At 46.0% G+C, this 13851-nt stretch overlaps 1 protein-coding gene across 1 annotated transcript in view; it reads left to right on the top strand.

The window, feature by feature from the left end:
- DMGDH (dimethylglycine dehydrogenase) overlaps window positions 1–3889 on the top strand; it is an 80587-nt gene extending 76698 nt beyond the window's left edge. The window contains exon 16 of the mRNA XM_044276113.1: window positions 3379–3889. Within this exon, the coding sequence (XP_044132048.1) occupies window positions 3379–3594 (216 nt within the window). The 3' untranslated portion in view covers window positions 3595–3889. The remainder of the gene's footprint in view (window positions 1–3378) is intronic.
- Window positions 3890–13851: the final 9962 nt, after the last annotated feature.

The following is a 13851-nucleotide window of genomic DNA, read 5'->3' as shown; positions in this document are numbered from 1 at the left end:
TCCACATTCTGAAAGCTGTAGTTTTATTTATTTTATGGGCAACAGTCTTATGTAGGGGCTCATTTTTTTCAGGATGAGATGACGGTTTGATTGGTACTATTATAGGGTGCATATGACTTTTTGATCGCTTGCTATTACACTTTTTGTGATGTAAGGAGACAATAAATAGCTTTTTTTTACACCGTTTTTTTATTTTTTTTACATTATTCACCTGAGGGGTTAGGTAATGTGATATTTTTATAGAGCAGGTTATTACAGACGCGGCAATACCTAATATGTATACTTTTTTTATTTATTTAAGTTTTACACTATCATTTTTGAAAAAAAACCCACATGTTTTAGTGTTTCCATATTCTGAGAGCCATAGTTTTTTCAGTTTTTAGGCGATTATCTTAGGTAGGGTACCATTTTTGCGGGATGAGATGACGGTTGATTGGCACTATTTTGGGGTGCGTATAACTTTTTGATCGCTCGCTATTACACTTTTTGTGATGTAAAGCGACAAAAAAATTGCTTTTTTTACACCGTTTTTATTACGGTGTTCACCTGAGGGGTTAGGTCATGTGATATTTTTTATAGAGCAGGTTCTTACTGAATACCGAATATGTATACTTTTTTTATTTACTTAAATTTTACACAATAACAGCATTTTTAAAACAAAAACAAAATATGTTTTAGTGTCTCCATATTCTGAGCCATAGTTTTTTTTTTTTTTTGGGGCGATTGTCTTAGGTAGGGGCTCATTTTTTGCGGGATGAGGCGACAGTTAGATTGGTACTATTTTGTTGGGCATACGCCATTTTGATCGCTTGGTGTTGCACTTTTAGTGATGTAAGGTGACAAAGAAATGACTTTTTTAGCACAGTTTTTATTTAATTTTTTTGACTGTGTTTACCTGAGGGGTTAGGTCATGTGATATTTTTATAGAGCTGGTGGATACGGACGCAGCGATACCTAATATGTCTACTTTTCTTTTTTTCCTTATTTTATTTATTTTATTTTGGGAAAAGGACGCTTTTTTTTTTTTTTTTTTACTTGAAACTTTTAATTGTTTTTTGAAAAATACTTTAATTTTATTAACTTTTTTTCCCCACTTTATTGTTTGTCCCACTCTGGGACTTCAACATTACAGAGTCTGTTTCAATGCAGCACGATACATCTGTATTGAACTGTTAGTGCCTTACACTGTAAGACGCTAACAGTTGCCTAGGAGACCCAGCCTGGCGGTTGGGCCTCTTACACCTCCGTACATGCCAGGCCCTAAGCCTTGGAATGGCTTGGGGCTGCCATGGCAACCATTGATTCCCGATGGAAGAGGTGAGGGAGCGCAAACCTCCCATATGCCGCGGTCAGCGCAGACCGCGGCATATGAGGGGTTAATCCACCGGCATCGGCATCATCACCGATGCTGGTGGATGCAGCAGGGATCCGGCTGTCAGTAACAGCTGATCGCGGCACCGCATGCGGGGGGGGGGGGGGGGAAGGACAGCAGAACGAGAATGCTCGTCCTGGGGCACTAAGTACCGGCCCTTTAGGACGAGCATTCTTTTCCTGGGTCCTTAACGTGATAACAATTGGGCTGTGACTGGCCCAATCCTACGGTACCTCTAGTAGCATTGTACCTGTAGGTACTACACTTTACTACAATGTATGCAGGAGGTAATGTGAGGCAGAAGCAAAGGATTAGTGAATTTGCTATATTTTATTTTACATCATAAGTGAATATTACTTTACAAATACTTAGTTTAATATAATCGTATTAGTTGAGTTATTTTTAATATACATTTTGGATTCAATGTAAAGAAGTTTCATTTTTATTATCTGCGATGGTTTCATAGAAGTCCAAGTCTATGTTGAGACTGTGGCTATGAGGATTTTTATACGGCATTTCTCGTGCTTCACTATTTAGTACGTTTTGAACTTGTCTTAAGATTCATGTTGTAACTAAAGATGTTTAACCTACCCGAACACAGTGCAGCGAGCAAGATGAAGGTTAAGGTCGAGATTACACCCTGTGCCCATAGACCAGATGGAGGGCTTCGTAGCAGTAAATGCAACACTGAGACAGCGTAAGATCAATGTGACACATCTACTTAGCTCAGTTATACGTGGTTCATTTTGTAGAACCGACGAGTATAGCGGGATTCATTGGTAAGGTAATTAAACCTGATTTTCCGATTTCTGATGTACTGTTGAGAACAGGCAACGTGATATTCTCTACTCAAGGACCAAGGAATAAGTTTAAAGTTTCTAAAGTTACCTCACAGTCAGATGTAAAGCAGGATCTTTGGTGGGCGAACGTTAATTCGTTATGTTTCATAACATCTTTATCTTCTTGATATATTTAAAATAAAACATTGATGACCTCCTTGTAGCAGAGTAGATGATCCCTGAGAAAGCATCAGATGGAGAGTTCTGAAAATCTTTGACTCTGTATTAACATATGGAGCCCTAAAGGCTAATTAATGAGTGGAGTATTCCTTTAAATAGATAAACTGGACAAAAAAAAGGGCCACTTAACACAAAAATATTTATATACAGAATACATTTGGTGCTCTATATTTAGCGGGGTTTTCTAAGAGTAAAATATTGATAACCTATCTCCAGGATAAGTCAGAAAATAGTATTTGATCACCTCTTCCTAGGTCAGTGATGTCACCTTTAATCATTCAAATGGTCTAGTTTAGGCAAGTCCAAACTGCGGCCCTCCAGCTGCTGCTAAACTACAACTCCCAGCATGCCTAGATAGCTTACAGTTATTAGGGCATGCTGGGAGTTGTAGTTTAGCAACAGCTGGAGGGCCGCAGTTTGGACATGCCTGGTCTAGGTGAAGCTCAGTCCCATTCAAGTGAATGGGCCTTGGGTGCAATACTAAGCACAGCCACTATACAATATATGGCACTGTTCTTGGTATTCCAAGAGGTGGCTGTAGCGTTTACTGATAAGATACTGAGGAACTATCCTGAGGATAGGTCATCAATATTGCACTCCTGGAAACCCCCTTTAAAGGTGGCTATATGAACTAGATGAAGATTGGCCAACCCTGCTGACTATCCAACCATCTGAAAGCATTATATGTCAAGTAGACATTGGAGCAGATTGGTCAGATGTCTGGGAAGCAAAGGATGGGACATGCTGAATGTCAATACGTCCAATCCTTTATTCTCAAGCATTTGAAGTCATGTGACCATCCAAAACTATTGTCAATGCATGTGGTTCTATGGCTGATAATCTGTGTCCTGTCGGTACAAGCCTAGATAAAAATAGTTCTTGAGTAGTTATGCAGTGAACCGACTGAAAACGATGACATTATAATTTGACCTAAAATAAGATTTATGCAGACTTTCTAATGAAATCTTATGAACTGTTCTTTCTCAGGTTGTTGGTAACACCACATCAGGAACCTTTAGTTACTCCACCAACAAGAGTTTGGCTTTTGCCTATGTGCCTATCCAGCTGAGTACGCCTGGACGAAAACTGGAGGTGGAACTTCTTGGCAAGCACTACCCGGCCACAGTAATACAAGAACCACTTGTGTTCACTGAACCAACCAGGAACCGCATGCAGAAAAAAGGGGACGGTGCTAATCTCTAACTATGTACAGCCAACATGGTCACCATGAAGACTTCACCATGAAGATGGCTTCTGCGGCACCTGTGTGTTATTTTGGTGACAAGCCTCATATTAATGCAATGGTCGTCTACTAGAGAGCTGCAGAAATGATCAGAGATAGAAGGCGTTCCACAAACCCTGATCATACCCAAGTATATAGCTATATCAGCGCCATGGACTATTCTGCAATGGCCTATAGGATTATTTTTAGATCTTTTGGTATGGGTTTTTAAGAACAAATGTTAATAATTAAAGGAATCCTCAAGGTTAAACAGGGCACTTGGACATGGTGTTTTTCCAGCAGAATTTTGGCACCTACATTGCTCCAATATTCCGGCGACCGCCACATGGTGTATGCCTCCTATTGTTTTCAATGGGAGGCAGCACTGAAGATCATGGGGTGGTGGTTTAAAGCCGTGACTGCACCAAGAAGGGACAAGTCCCTTGAAGCTGCAGCAGCTGTTCGCTCGTGACTTAGCTCCATTCAACAGAGCAAAGCCGCAAGTGGGTCAGCAGACTCGAAAGTTAACAACCACGGCAAAAACTATGACAGTTTCCACCATGGTTGTTAATCCTCCGTGTGAATGGACCCGTAAACTATCCAGGGTCTGGGGGGGGGGGGGGTGCCTAAAAGAACACCAAAGACAGAAGTCATGCACCACCCCCTTCAGGACCTGCAATAGATAGAACAGAGTGAATCAGATTTCTCCAGAGTGCCTTTAAGATAATAAACCAAGCCCAAATTAATACACTGCAAATACTGCTTACATCAAATAAATCAAAGATCTCGGAAGTTACATATAATTAATTTTTATTTTGTGTTAGGGATTGTTAACTTTTTTTTTTTGTAAATAGGTTTGAAATTCTCTGTTAGGCCAAGTTCACACTCCAGTTATTTGATCAGTTATTTCCATCAGTGATTGTGAGCCAAAACCATAAGTGAAGCCTACACAGAGATAGGATATAATGGAAAGATCTGCACCTGTTCTGTGTTTTTGACCCAAACCTGGTTTTACCTCTGTGATGGAAATAACTGACCAAAAAACTGAAGTGTGAACTTGGCATTAATCAAAAGGGTTTCGCCACAAACTTATCCTCTATCCACTGGATAGGGATGAATACCTGATCGTGGTGTCTGACCACTGGGGCCCCCACTGATGACAAGTAAAGGGGTCCTAGACCATATGAATGAAGTGGTAGGTTGCTCTCTTTTCATACATTTTTATAGGGGCCAGTGCTTCCCTTTTTTTTACTCCAAAATTCTGCATAGATCCGAGTTGAAAGATTAAAATTTTTCCTTCCTGCATCTAAAGGTGGATTTACACGGCTCATTATTCAAGCAGATTATTGGGAACAAATGTACAGTCAGGGCCATAAATATTGGGACATGGACACAATTCTAACATTTTTGGCTCTATACACTACCACAATGGATTTGAAATTAAACGAACAAGATGTCCTTTAACTGCAGACTGTCAGCTTTATTTGAGGGTATGTGCATCCAAATCAGGTGAACGGTGTAGGAATTACAACAGTTTGCATATGTGCCTCCCACTTGTTAAGGAACCAAAAGTAATGGGACAGAATAAAAATTATAAATCAAACTTTCACTTTTTAATACTTGGTCGCAAATCCTTTGCAGTCAATTACAGCCTGAAGTCTGGAATGCATAGACATCACCAGACGCTGGGTTTCATCCCTGGTGATGCTCTGCCAGGCCTCTACTGCGACTGTCTTCAGTTCCTGCTTGTTCTTGGGGCATTTTCCCTTCAGTTTTTTCTTCAGCAAGTGAAATGCATGCTCAATCGGATTCAGGTCAGGTGATTGACTTGGCCATTGCATAACATTCCACTTCTTTCCCTTAAAAAACTCTTTGGTTGCTTTTGCAGTATGCTTTGGGTCATTGTCCATCTGCACTGTGAAGCGCCGTCCAATGAGTTCTGAAGCATTTGGCTGAATATGAGCAGATAATATTCCCCAAAACACTTCAGAATTCATCCTGCTACTTTTGTCAGCAGTCACATCATCAATAAATACAAGAGAAGCAGTTCCATTGGCAGCCATACATGCCCACGCCATGCTTCACTGATGAGGTGGAATGCTTAGGATCATGAGCAGTTCCTTTCCTTCTCTATACTCTTCTCTTCTCATCACTCTGGTACAAGTTGATCTTGGTCTCATCGTCCATAGGATGCTGTTCCAGAACTGTGAAGGCTTTTTTAGATGTCATTTGGCAAACTCTAATCTGGCCTTCCTGTTTTTGAGGCTCACCAATGGTTTACATCTTGTGGTGAACCCTCTGTATTCACTCTGGTGAAGTCTTCTCTTGATTGTTGACTTTGACACACATACACCTACCTCCTAGACAATGTTCTTGATCTGGTCAACTGTTGTGAAGGGTGTTTTTTTCACCAGGGAAAGAATTATTCGCTCATCCACCACAGTTGTTTTCCGTGGTCTTTTGGTGTTGCTGTTCCTTCTTTTTAAGAATGTTCCAAACAGTTGTTTTGGCCACGCCTAATGTTTTTGCTATCTCTCTGATGGGTTTGTTTAGTTTTTTCAGCCTAATGATGGCTTGCTTCACTGATAGTGACAGCTCTTTGGATCTCATCTTGAGAGTTGACAGCAACAGAATCCTAATGCAAATAGCACACTTGAAATTAACTCTGGACCTTTTATCTGCTCATTGTAATTGGGATAATGAGGGAATTACACACACCTGGCCAAGGAACAGCTGAGAAGCCAATTGTCCCATTACTTTTGGTCCCTTAACAAGTGGGAGGCACATATGCAAACTGTCTTAATTCCTACACCGTTCACCTGATTTGGATGTAAATACCCTCAAATTAAAGCTGACAGTCTGCAGTTAAAGCACATCTTGTTTGTTTCATTTCAAATCCATTGTGGTGGTGTATAGAGCCAAAAATGTTAGAATTGTGTTACTGTAAAGGAGATCCCTGCATGTAAATGCAAAGCTTCACCTCCAATGAGTGAGCAGCCTTCAAACGGCTTTAGCTCGGCCGATGTAAACCCACCTTAAGAAGATTAATTATGCACTTGGCAACATTTGCCTTTCATTAACATCTACTGCCTAACATCTACTGCCGCACATTGGTGGAAGAGTACGGAGCAGGCAGACACCAGCTCTTGATGACCAGGATTGGAGATAACTCAGATCCTAGTGATTTAACCCCTCAGATGCCGTGGACAATAGCGACCATGGCTTCTCAGCGGTTAGTCAGAAGGAGGAGGCTCACTCTGACATTTGCAATCGCTGATGCCAGAACTACCAATTTGAATGGAGCCTGAAGCACAGCTCCATCCAATGCTCAGTGGCCGTGTCAGTTCCTGCAGCCCGCCTCCAGTTCACTTTAGAAGAAATAAACAATGATAATTAGAAAGTGAGCTCATATTATATAATAGTATTGAAAGGGTTAGGTCCTTGTCAGAATTCTAGGTTGTTCCGAGTAATTACAGTCTCATTGTAGGACAGCAAAGCCCAAATGTGACCATCAGTGGCAAGGATGACGCCCACTTAAAATTGTTTGGCCACTTTCTCCCACAAACAGCACCACACTTGTCCACAGGTTGCGTGTGGCACTGCAAATCTGCCCCATTCATTTCAATGGAGCAAAGTTGTAATGATAGGCTGTCACGGTCATATTGTTGTTTGACTGTGACGCGGTTACCGTGCAGACTGGTTGCAGACTGGCAGCGTGTTGTTGTCGGTTTGCACGTGCATTTCCCCTTTAGGTGTGTCTCCCTGAGGTGTGTCTCACTTTGGTGAGCGAGGGGTTAATTATCTAGCTAGTGGGGATTTAGGTGTGTCCTGGGTGTGGCCAGTGGCGTACATACAGGGGGCACAGTTGCGACCGGGCCCGGCACTCCAGGGGGCCCGGCTGCCTGCGGACCCCCCTGGCCCCTGCAGTCAGTGTTTCCTCTAACTAAGCTGCGCGGGTGGCCGTCCACGCAGCAATTATTTGTGGCCCCGCTCAAGCTGCTGGCAAAATGCCAGGGCCCAGCATTCAGTGTCAAAAAAATCTCCATCATGCGCCTCCTGCCCCGTCTTCCTGCTCCTCCCACTTTATGAATTAAGCAGGCAGGGGGGGCAGGAGGCGCATGACAGAGGGAGCTCAGGGAGAGATGTCGGCTCGTTGACCCCCCGCAGTGCAGCATGGCTCATGTGCCCGCCCCGCTGCCCTGACAGCCACTGCCTCGTGCTCTGGATCTCAGCAGCAGCAGAAGAAGCGCAGGGAGGAGCTGGGCCATGACCATCCGTGGACCAAAATGTTCTGCAAGCTGCAGCAGAACTCCCATAAGGTAGGAGCTGCCCCCGGTGTGTGCACAGCGCCGGGCACTGCACCGTCCCTGCCGCCAGTGCCCCCCACCTCCTCCCTCCCCACTGATAAATTACTAGAATCCAGGCACTTATGGGGGCTCTGTAGAGGGCACTTATGGGGATATCTGTGGATGACACATATATAGCACAGGTCCCCCATAAGTGCCCTCTACAGATCCCCCCATAAGTGCCCTCCACAGATCCTCCCATAAGTGCCCTCCACAGATATCCCCCATAAGTGCCCTCCACAGATCCCCCATAAGTGCCTTCTACAGATCCCCCCATAAGTGCCCGCCACAGATCCTCCCATAAGTGCCCTCCACAGATCCCCCATAAGTGCCCGCCACAGATCCCCCCCATAAGTGCCCGCCACAGATCCCCCCATAAGTACCCGCCACAGATCCCCCCATAAGTACCCGCCACAGATCCCCCCATAAGTGCCCTTCACAGATCCCCCATAAGTGCCCTCCACAGATCCCCCACAACAGTGTCCTCCACAGATCCCCCACAACAGTGTCCTCCACAGATCCCCCACAACAGTGTCCTCCACAGATCCCCCACAACAGTGTCCTCCACAGATCCCCCACAACAGTGTCCTCCACAGATCCCCCACAACAGTGTCCTCCACAGATCCCCCACAACAGTGTCCTCCACAGATCCCCCACAACAGTGTCCTCCACAGATCCCCCACAACAGTGTCCTCCACAGATCCCCCACAACAGTGTCCTCCACAGATCCCCCACAACAGTGCCCTCCATAGATCCCCCACAACAGTGCCCTCCACAGATCCCCCACAACAGTGCCCTCCACAGATCCCCCATAAGTGCCCTCCACAGAAACCCCATAAGTGCCCTCCACAGATCCCCCATAAGTGCCCTCCACAGATCCCCCATAAGTGCCCTCCACAGATCCCCCATAAGTGCCCTCCACAGATCCCCCATAAGTGCCCTCCACAGATCCCCCATAAGTGCCTTCCACAGATCCCCCATAAGTGCCCTCCACAGATCCCCCATAAGTGCCCTCCACAGATCCCCCATAAGTGCCCTCCACAGATCCCCCATAAGTGCCCTCCACAGATCCCCCATAAGTGCCCTCCACAGATCCCCCATAAGTGCCCTCCACAGATCCCCCATAAGTGCCCTCCACAGATCCCCCATAAGTGCCCTCCACAGATCCCCCATAAAGGTGTCCTCCACATATCCCCCATAAGTGCCCTCCACATATCCCCCATAAGTGCCCTCCACAGATCCCCCATAAGTGCCCTCCACAGATCCCCCATAAGTGCCCTCCACAGATCCCCCATAAGTGCCCTCCACAGATCCCCCATAACAGTGTCCTCCACAGATCCCCCATAACAGTGTCCTCCACAGATGGCAGTACAGCAGGATTGCCATCCAAAATCAGCCTGTCCCGGACAAAGCAGTACTATTGGGAGGCACGTTGGGTGAATGGTAGGGGAGGTAGTGGGGGGGCGGCGGCGGGTTGGGGGGTTAGCGGCGGAGGGTTGGGGGTGGCAACGGGGAGGGGGCCCCATGGATCAGTTTTGCACCGGGGCCCCATGGATTGTGTGTACGCCACTGGGTGTGGCCACTAGCTTGACTTTATCTGCGGCTTCCTGGCTAGGGGCAGTGGTACTCCAGCCTTTTTTGGTGTTGGAGCTCTGCTCTTCTCCTGGGTGATTCTGTCTACCCAGTCCTTAAGGGCCACCTAGTGGGACATCGATGTCTCCTGCGATGTCTCTCCGTTGTCATCCCTCTGTCCTCCCTTTACTACCCTTGCATATGTTTGGTGATGTTTATGTATGGGTGGTTGTTGTCTTGTCTAGTGGTTGTTACATGTCTGGTCCCTTGTTGTTTGTAGTCCAGCATGTTTGCTAGACTTGTTCCTGTGTTGTGTACCTCCGGAAGGGGGCTGGTTTCCCGGAGGGGTAAACCATAAGCCTGTATGCAGCGTTGCCTGGGGCTGCCGTGTACCTTGCGGCATGGGGTCCAGGCAGTAGCTGGTGTGCTGGATTCCTGTGTGTGGGTATTCTTGGTACGGTGTCCTGTTTGGTGTAAGTGTGTTTCTGTGTACTTACCTGCCGTTACCTTAGTTACTGCATACAGTCTCCTACTTTTCCTTGCAACTAGGCTATTTGAGACTCCTGTTCTTCCGTGTCTTGGAAGAACAGGTCGTCTCTCCCCTGCTCCTATGAAAGGGATTATTAGGGCGACTCAGGGCCAAAGGTATCCTGGGTATGGGCCGTCCTACCATTCAGGTCCGCTCTTACAGGGAGGAGTTAGGGTGAGGATTAGGGACGCTTTAGGAGGTTACCTGATCCCGGCGTATTGGCCTAGCTGCTTCCCCTTTATACCTGACATTGTACGGTGGGGGGTTTCCCTCATTCCCTGTTTCCAGAAAAAAATCATCCACGTTTATCTAATCTTGTATAGCCCTTAGGACCCTGATAATTACCTAGTCGGAAAGCAACGTTTTCAACTATGGTAACATCATAATATTAGAAGATACAAAAAAAAAAAAAAAAGATGCTGAGAAGGAAGTTACATAAATTCGGCCTCACCTTTCTACATTGCATCAAGCTTACTTATCTAGTGCAAGCAGTGAAACAACCATATCTGGAACAGACGTTCCTGTACAACCTATTACAGCAAGGCATGAAGAGTTACAGAAGTTCTTACACCAGCCCGGCCTGCTCTATCTGGCTGAGACACATTTCATCTAGAGGGATTGCTTAAATCAACAGCTCAGAGCTTTTATTCAGAAAAGGGAACATTTCATAAGATCTGTTAATAAACAGCGGTTGCTTCTTGGTTAGCTAAAAATCATAAGACTGTAATCCACCAGTTATTTTCAGCTTCTCCTGTGCCATTGATTTGGAATACTCTTTATGCATCACAAGGTCCATAACATCACTGTGCAGACCAGTGGTTCTGAGGAATCTGGCTGCGGTCATCTCTCTTTAAAGGGGTTGTCCCACAAAAAATATTCTACAGTTTTCAAACCAGAACCCGGATCTGAATACTTTTGTAATTACATGTAATTAAAAATTTAGCATAGCCACTGAGTTATTCAATAAAATGCATCTGTATAGCACCACCTGCTGTTTGTCCCCACCCCTTATTTCTTTGACCTACTCACTGAGATGGCCGCACATGCTCAGTTTTATCCTTCAACTGCCCCCTGAGCTGTAATAGGCAGAGCTGAGACACGCCCCCTTATCTGCAGCAGAATAGACACTCCCCTTGAGCTGTCAGCTTTATATAAATCTAGCAGAGCAATGAATGGGGAGATCTCTGGATCCATGTGAGGTACAGGGCTGGTTCTAGCTTTATTAGAAAGAGATTGTCATGTTCAGCATGATGTCAGATTTTTTAGCATTTTTTACATTAGTCATGAGATAACCCCTTTAAAGGCTCATTCACACGTCAGTGTTTTAGTGAGTAATTTCCATCAGTGATTGTGAGACAAAATCAGGATTGGAGCCTCCACAGGGGAAAGATCTGCTCCTGTTCTGTGCAGTGGCGTCACCAGGGGGCCCCCCCAAGTGAGCCGCCACCGCACACAGGGAGATGAGCGCTTCCATTGCGCTCATCTCCATTGTAATCTGCCTGTGCTGCGGCGGTGCAGGGGAGGGAGAGGTGTGTCCCTTCCCCTTCCTCTGATAGGCTGCCGGTGCACTAGGCCGGCAGCCTATCAGAGGCCGGCGCAGGCGGCGCGATTACGCCATCACGCCGCCTGAGCCTTACAGCGCGGGACACAGGCCAGAAGAGGCCTGCATCGCATCGCTGACACTGAGGTAAGTATAAGTGTTTTTTTTTTGTTTATTACAATACTGGCACAAGATGATGATGGGGGGGGACTTAATACTGGCACATGATGATGATGGGGGGGACGCCTTAATACTGGCACATGATGATGATGGGGGGGGGACTTAATACTGGCACATGATGATCATTGGAGGGGGGGCGACTTAATACTGGCACATGATGATGATGGGGGGACGACTTAATACTGGCACATGATGATGATGGGGGATGACTTAATACTGGCACATGATTATGATGGGGGGGGACTTAATACTGGCACATGATGATGATGGGGGGGACTTAATACTGGCACATGATGATGATGAGGGGGACGACTTAATACTGGCACATGATGATGATGGGGGGACTTAATACTGGCACATGATGATGATGGGGGGGACTTAATACTGGCACATGATGATGATGGAGGGGACGACTTAATACTGGCACATGATGATGATGGGGGGACTTAATACTGGCACATGATGATGATGGGGGGACTTAATACTGGCACATGATGATGATGGGGGGGCTTAATACTGGCACATGATGATGATGGGGGGGGACTTAATACTGGCACATGATGATGGGGGGGACTTAATACTGGCACATGGGGATGGGGGGACTTAATACTGGCACATGATGATGGGGGGACTTAATACTGGGACATGATGATGGGGGGGACTTAATACTGGCACATGATGATGGGGGGACTTAATACTGGCACATGATGATGGGGGGACTTAATACTGGCACATGATGATGGGGGACTTAATACTGGCACATGATGATGGGGGGACTTAATACTGGCACATGATGATGGGGGGTACTTAATACTGGCACATGATGATGGGGGGACTTAATACTGGCACATGATGATGGGGGGGACTTAATACTGGCACATGATGGGGGGCTTAATACTGGCACATGATGGGGGGCTTAATACTGGCACATGATGGGGGGACTTAATACTGGCACGTAATGGGGGGCTTATTACTGGTACGTGATGGGGGGCTTATTACTGGCACGTGATGGGGGGATTATTACCGGCACATTGGGGGGGCTCTTGTTACTGGCAGTGGCACGTTATTGAGGGCACTTATTACTGGCACATTATTGGTGGGCACTATAGGGGCATCTACTGAGGCCACAAAGAAGGGGTGTTTTATATGGGGGGCTCTGTACAATAGCATTTTATACTGGGACACATTATGGTGGGTACTATGGGGAAGGGGGGAGAGGAGTTCTATGGAGTCATCTACGGGGGCACTAAGAAGGGGTATTTTATACTTGCAAATTATGGGGGACACTGAGGGCATCTACTGGGGCACGATATATTTTATACTGGTAAATTATGGGGGGGCACTAGCAGGAAGGGGGGAGAGGAGCACTATGGAGGCATTCACTGGGGGCACTATATAGGGGTATTTTATACTGGCACATTATGGGGGACATTAGCTCAACTGGGGGCATAAGGGGGTATTTTTTGCACTGTCACATTATAAGGAGTATTATTTCTACTGGGGGGCATTATGGTGGGTTTTATTACTCCCCCATGGTATGACCCCCTAGTAGCAACACCAGCCTCTCTCTGCTCTGCTATCCCTCTGCCCCTTCTCCAAATCCTTATTATGAAATCTTTCTCATTAGGATAAAACACAACATCAGCTCTGCCGAGCCCCCAGCCAAGTGTTGAAGTGGTGTCCGAGATCCCCAAGGGCCAAGCCAAGTAACTGTAAGTGTTCATGTGAAATATGTTTGTTATATATGTACACTCCTGTGAGAGGCGGGGAGGGAGATCTGTGGATGACACTGTTATGGAGGGGGAAATGGGGATGACACTGTCATGGGGTGGATCTGTGGATGACACATATAGCATAAGATGCTATATACGGTATGTGGCATCCACAGATCCCCCCATAGCAGTGTCATCCACAGATCCCCCTCTCTATAAAAGTGTCATCCACAGACAGCTGGACTTTTCTTCCCTGTTGCGGTTTTAGGTATTGGGTAAAGTATCGCAGCATTTCTAAGCGTACTTGTGTAAATGTATCGTTGTTATAGCTGCCCCCCCTACTTTTGTCCTGGCCCCCA

The sequence above is a fragment of the Bufo gargarizans genome, chromosome 1, assembly GCF_014858855.1.
Source record: "Bufo gargarizans isolate SCDJY-AF-19 chromosome 1, ASM1485885v1, whole genome shotgun sequence".
Classification (NCBI taxonomy): domain Eukaryota; kingdom Metazoa; phylum Chordata; class Amphibia; order Anura; family Bufonidae; genus Bufo; species Bufo gargarizans.
Note: the sequence above shows the minus strand (reverse complement) of the source record. Positions and strands in the feature narration are given on the sequence as shown.